Source organism: Sphaerodactylus townsendi, linkage group LG07 (assembly GCF_021028975.2).
Source record: "Sphaerodactylus townsendi isolate TG3544 linkage group LG07, MPM_Stown_v2.3, whole genome shotgun sequence".
In the NCBI taxonomy this organism is placed as follows: Eukaryota; Metazoa; Chordata; class Lepidosauria; order Squamata; family Sphaerodactylidae; genus Sphaerodactylus; species Sphaerodactylus townsendi.
The window spans coordinates 94,659,813-94,665,199 of record NC_059431.1 but is presented as its reverse complement, the minus strand read 5'-3'; the positions used below and the strand labels follow the sequence as shown (position 1 = coordinate 94,665,199).

Genomic DNA, 5,387 nt, shown 5'->3' with positions numbered 1-5,387 from the left:
CCTTCTCTGCGCGCGTGCGTAGTGCACCCCCTTCCAGGCGGGGGCATGAGCGCCGCCGTCTTGAAGCATAGAGGGGTGGCAGGTGAGCTGGGGTTGGGGGAAGGCGAGGAATAGGGGTGTAGCGAGGGAGAAGGATAGGGAAAAATATGGTCCTTCTGCTTTCTCCCCTCTCCTAGCTTCCCCCTGGGAAATAGAGAGGGGGAAGCATCTCCGCTGTGCACGTGCAGCCTTGCAATGTCCTCAAAGGGCCCCCGGCAGGGCTGATGGGAATTGTAGTCCATGGTTTGTCACCCCTGGTCTGGGGTATACTATAGCGTTGCCCCTCTGAAGCTGCCATTTCCCCCTAAATAAACTGAGTTCTGTGATTTGGAGAGCAATTATAATTCTGGCAGAGCTCCAGGCGCCGCCCGGAGGTTGGTAGCCAAAGGATATCAAGGTTTTGGTTCAGTGCCAGATGCAGGGGGCTTCCCTCCCTCTGCCAGAACAAGAGGCTGACCTGCCTGACATACTTGAAAACAAGACAACCCTGAATGTGAAATGACCTCACTTCTTAACAATACTGCACACAAGCTCACAAAATATTGGATACGACTGTTAAGTTGTATGGCAATGTAAAACTATCTTACTGGGGGGCATGCGGGGGGGGGGAGACTTGCATCTGAGTATATAAAATATATTGTATACTGGTTGGGGCAGAGACACTCTCCCCCTTATTCAGCTTTGTGGGTGAATGACATTTTCAAGCCTTGAGGACGGGTGCTAACAGCTTTCCTGAGGGTCTGGAATAAATAAAGAGGAAGGGGGGCTGACATCTTGGAAGATATTTCCTTTCCTGCCCCTCACTAGGGTGACATAGTGGTTATGGGTGTTTTAGATCAGCTCTGGTAGATTTCAGTTTGCGAGTGTGAGTGAGTGAGTGATTGTGTATTTCCAGATACCATATGAGCATGTAGCCGTTATACCAGTATTGCGCACAAGAACATCAGAAAAGCCCTGCCGGATCAGATGTGAGGGTCTGTCTAGTCCAGCATCCTGTCTCACACAGTGGCCAACTAGTTCCTATGGAAAGTTCAGAAACAGGACACAGAAACTCAGACCTTCCTTTTATAAGGACCCAAGAAGAGCCCTGCTGGATCACACCAGTGAGAGTCCATCTAATCCAGTGTCTTTTCTCATCCAATGGCCAACTGGTTCCTCTGAGAGTCAACAACAGGGCATAGAGGCCAAGACCTCTATAAAATCACCAGAAGACCCTTTCTGGATCAGACAAGTGAGGGTCCATCTAATCCAGCATCCTGTCTCATACAGTGGACAACCAGTTCCTCTGGGAATCCAGCAACAGGACATAGAGGTTGAGACCTTCCCCAGATGTTGCCTTCTGGCACTTTATATCACTGTGCATGTTGTAGAGTGGGGGTCTCCAACGTAGTGCCCACAGTCACCATGGCACTTACCAAAACCTTTCCTGACCCTTACCAAGTGTTTTTAGAAACTGGGCAGGGCTAGGTTGGACTTTTCCCCAGCTGGTTTCTGATTGACTGTGCAGATTTTTAAAAGTGTTGGTTGTTGTGGGTTTTCCGGGCTTTGTGGCTGTTGTCTGGTAGTTTTTGCTCCTAACATTTTGCCCGCATCCATGGCTGGCATGTTCAGAGGCATGTCATGGAGAGATGTGTTTCTCTCTGTGGCACAATGTGGAGTGATGGTATGGAGTGATTGTGTTGATTTGGTAGCAACTAACACCACAGCATGAAAAGGTCGGAGACCCTGGTGTAAAGTATCCTGAATATATAATATTTGTAGACAAATCTTGAAATAATCCTCTGGACGTATTGATTACAGCTGTTCTCTCCCTTTCCTCTGCCACAGTGTGCATCATGGAAAACTACCAGAAGTCCAAGACTGTGGAGAAGCCATCTCCTCTCCCTTTCAGCAATCTGCCCTTGGACATCATTGAGATGAAAGTGAAGGATGGCAGCAAAATCCGGAATTTGATGGGCTATGCCATTGGCAAGATGGAGCTGGATCCAGTGAGGCAGGTTCTCTTCAGTGGTGCCGGCAAAAGCATCAGCAAGGCCATCACTTGCGTGGAGATCATGAAGCGGCGTCTCAGTGGCCTTCACCAGATCACAAAGGTGTTCTTCCAGCAAATAGAGGAGATCTGGGAGCCCATTGTGCCTGAAGTGGGACTTGACCCATTGACTGTCAAGCGAAACATCCCTGCCATCTACATTTTGCTGAGCAAAGATCCATTGGACACTCAGGAGCCAGGATACCAGGCTCCCGGTTCTTTTGATGCCTTCTGGGTGGAAACTCTGAAATCAGAGTCTCAGGGCCAGGCCAAGAGGAAACAGGGGGCAGGCAGAGGGGCTGGCCGTGCCTGGAAGCAGTCACGCTCTGTTACGCGAGAGGAGTCCTACAAAAAACCCTGACAGTCAAGACTTGAAAGGACTGCTTGTGGAGCCAAAGCAACCCAGCTGAGTACTGGATTTTAAACTGCCTATGCTGGAAAGGCACGCTGGAGAGGTACAATTGAGGCCAAGGAGAGGCATGCCAGACTGAATTTGGAAAGCATTTGCAACTCTGCCAGCTGAGCTTTGGAGTCTTGTTATTCTTTTCTTGGGCTTGCACTGGAAATGCTCACAATGGGTTTTGTGCCCAGTATGTTCTGGACTGGTGTGCTTGAAATGTCAATAAATGAACAGCAGTGAATTTTCCTTAGAGGGAAAGACAGTGGGTTGGATCTGCTGCAGCAGAAGTATCATTTTTTTTTGGGGGGGGGGGGGAGCTGCAGGATCCTGGTGAATAAAAGTAGCAAGGTCTTGCAGAAGTCTTGCATTTCTTCTCATCTGTCCCCCACTGTTCAGAACACAGTCTTTGAGATGACTGGATCTTTCTTGATGAAGCAAGTTTGTCAGACCAACAAAAAAAACCCTTATACCTGTTGAATAATGATGCTAATATAACTGAGACAACAGCCAAATTTCTACGTGTCGCCATCGAGATGTGTCTGTAAGCATTAGGAGTTCTGTAGCACTGCAGCCGATTCTCAAACTCTATTATGTTATGTATGGATATTCTTTTTTCCTTTTTGTCTGTCTTTATGCTGATATGACAATAAAGCTTGTCTTGAATTGTATTGAGCCCTTTCTAGATCCAAAGCTTGTAAAGCACTTTGCTTTTCCTTCTTCCAGCCATCAATCCCCCCTCGTTGTATTTTTAGCTAGGACTACGTCATTCGGATTATATTCTCCGCTATGCTTCTCTTGGCCACCCATGATCACAAAGGCAGATTTTACAATGCCAAGGTTGGTCACTCTGGCAGAAACAACGATGTGCAGGCCTTCCTGGATTCCCATTTCTGCAAAGGCACGGACAGCAGTGTTTACATTCCTAGAAACCCGACACTGAACGTGGATGATGTTGCCATCCCACCAACGATTCTGGGTGATTGTGCCTTTCCCATGAGAAATTGGTGTGTTAAGCCCTATGCTCCACCCCATAATAGGAGGGAAAGGCACCTTAATGACACATGATGTTGGGCCATAAATGTGGTGAGCGGGCATTTGGGAAACTGAAAGACAGGTGGGGGTGTCTTCTCAGCTCTCGAACCACAATAACACAGTGTCCCCAGTCCCAGAACTGGACACAGCACAGAAGGATATTATGGTTAATGGTGATAGAGGCATGGGAAAAGATTTGGTCTGACCTCTGTGGTCTCCAGATCAGTTGTAATTCTGGGAAATCTCCAGGCCCCAAATGGAGGTTTGCAAACTTAGTAGATATCAAGGGCTAGACTTGGAATTGCCCGCCATGTGCCTCTCCCTTCCCTCACCACTGAGACCAGTTGCTGTTCCTCCAAATGCTCAACAAAACTTCTCCAGTTTCTAGGGCACATGTGGCGGGTGACTGGGATAACTAAAAGCAGGCAGAGGCGAGAGGGTTGCCAGGCAACCCTTGGCAATTGGTGGGGGTTGGGGTAGCAAATTACCATCAGTGAAGAGAGGCCTCAGCTGGCATTACCAGTGCACCAGATGTGATATCATTGCATTGCTGAAGACACTGGAATGCTCTGGTATTTGGGCAAAAATGTCACTCGGATGCATGCTAGAATGTTGCTCGTAAACATGGCCGATTTCTGCCCAGGGATTCTACAAGTGGCGACTATTGGAACAGAATATGGAGAAATAGAACGGTTTCCAGTTTGCAAAGCAGGCAGACAAGGATGGGTTTTATCTCCCCATCTTTTCAATATATATGCAGACCGTATCATAAGGAAAGCAAGATTAGATTTAGTTGAAGAAAGAAGTAGGTGTCAGATCAAATCAAGCTAGAATTTCCCCTAGAAGCTAAAAAGTCTAAACTGAAGTTATCATACTTTGGTCACATAAGACAGGAGTCACTGGAAAAGACAATAATGCTAGAAAAAACTGAAGACAGCAGGAAAAGAGGAAAACCCAATGTGTGATGGGATGATTTTGGACTCTTCAGTACGCAGTGGGCTTGTTGTGGGATCTCCTTGCGTTTCTCTGTTTACATGCAATGAGGCACTCTCTCCTTGGTGTGCAGTTTTTCGCAGAGAATTCTGCTGGGCCTGGTTCCCTTAGATCTGCCAGTCAACATATTTTTAAAGGCACAGATCTTAAAGGCATTTATTCTTGTAGGCACAGATTTCATTAAACCCGGCAGTCAAATGCACTAGCTTGCCCATTAAACTGCCCTTTTATTGATATTACTGTTCCAAAAATAATCCAAAACATGGAAGGGGAGGGCGAGGGGGAAGGTGCAGTGCAACAGAGTGGGAAGGGTAGAGCTAGATAGGTTGGCAGTGGGCGGAAGGAAGATATCCAGGGCAAAGCTGTGCTCACTGGCAAATCTGCCTGCTCTGGGAGTGAAGCAAAATTAAAATCGTGTTACAACTGATCTCACTTGCTGCGGAGAGAATGGAAAGTGGAAACAAGGCTTGAGGAAATATGTCAGTACACGAGATCTTGCTGCGACAGACATTCACCCCTTCCACACAGTAAGCACCTTGTGCATAGTTGGCCATGGACTGATTATAAAGGAAGCCACGGCCCTCAGTTTGCAAGACTTGAGCAAGGCTGTTTACAATAGGATGTTTTGGAGGATGCTGAGTTGTAGGGTGGCCATGAGTTGGAAGTGACTTGACAGCCCTTAACACGTGTAGTCTACTCCTCTAAAAACTATCCCACATCCCCTTCCTAGAATGGAGCACAACAGCCAGTAAGCCTCACTGACTTTCAAGGCCACACTATCAGTAAATATCTGTTGTCTAGCCACACAGGCCATTGTCCACTATGTAGGGTGAATGCATTCTATTACTATGTACACAAGCAGACTACAGTCACACAAGTTTAAAAAAAACCCAG

The 5,387-nt window shown here is 47.2% G+C and overlaps 1 protein-coding gene across 1 annotated transcript; it reads left to right on the top strand.

Annotated features, from left to right (window-relative positions):
* Window positions 1–3,136, top strand: LOC125436131 (ribonuclease P protein subunit p25-like protein). The gene is made up of 2 exons (XM_048502779.1): window positions 1–82; window positions 1,867–3,136. The coding sequence occupies exons 1-2, from the start codon at window positions 46–48 to the stop codon at window positions 2,427–2,429; spliced, it is 600 nt and encodes a 199-aa protein (XP_048358736.1). The 5' UTR covers window positions 1–45; the 3' UTR covers window positions 2,430–3,136.
* Window positions 3,137–5,387: the final 2,251 nt, after the last annotated feature.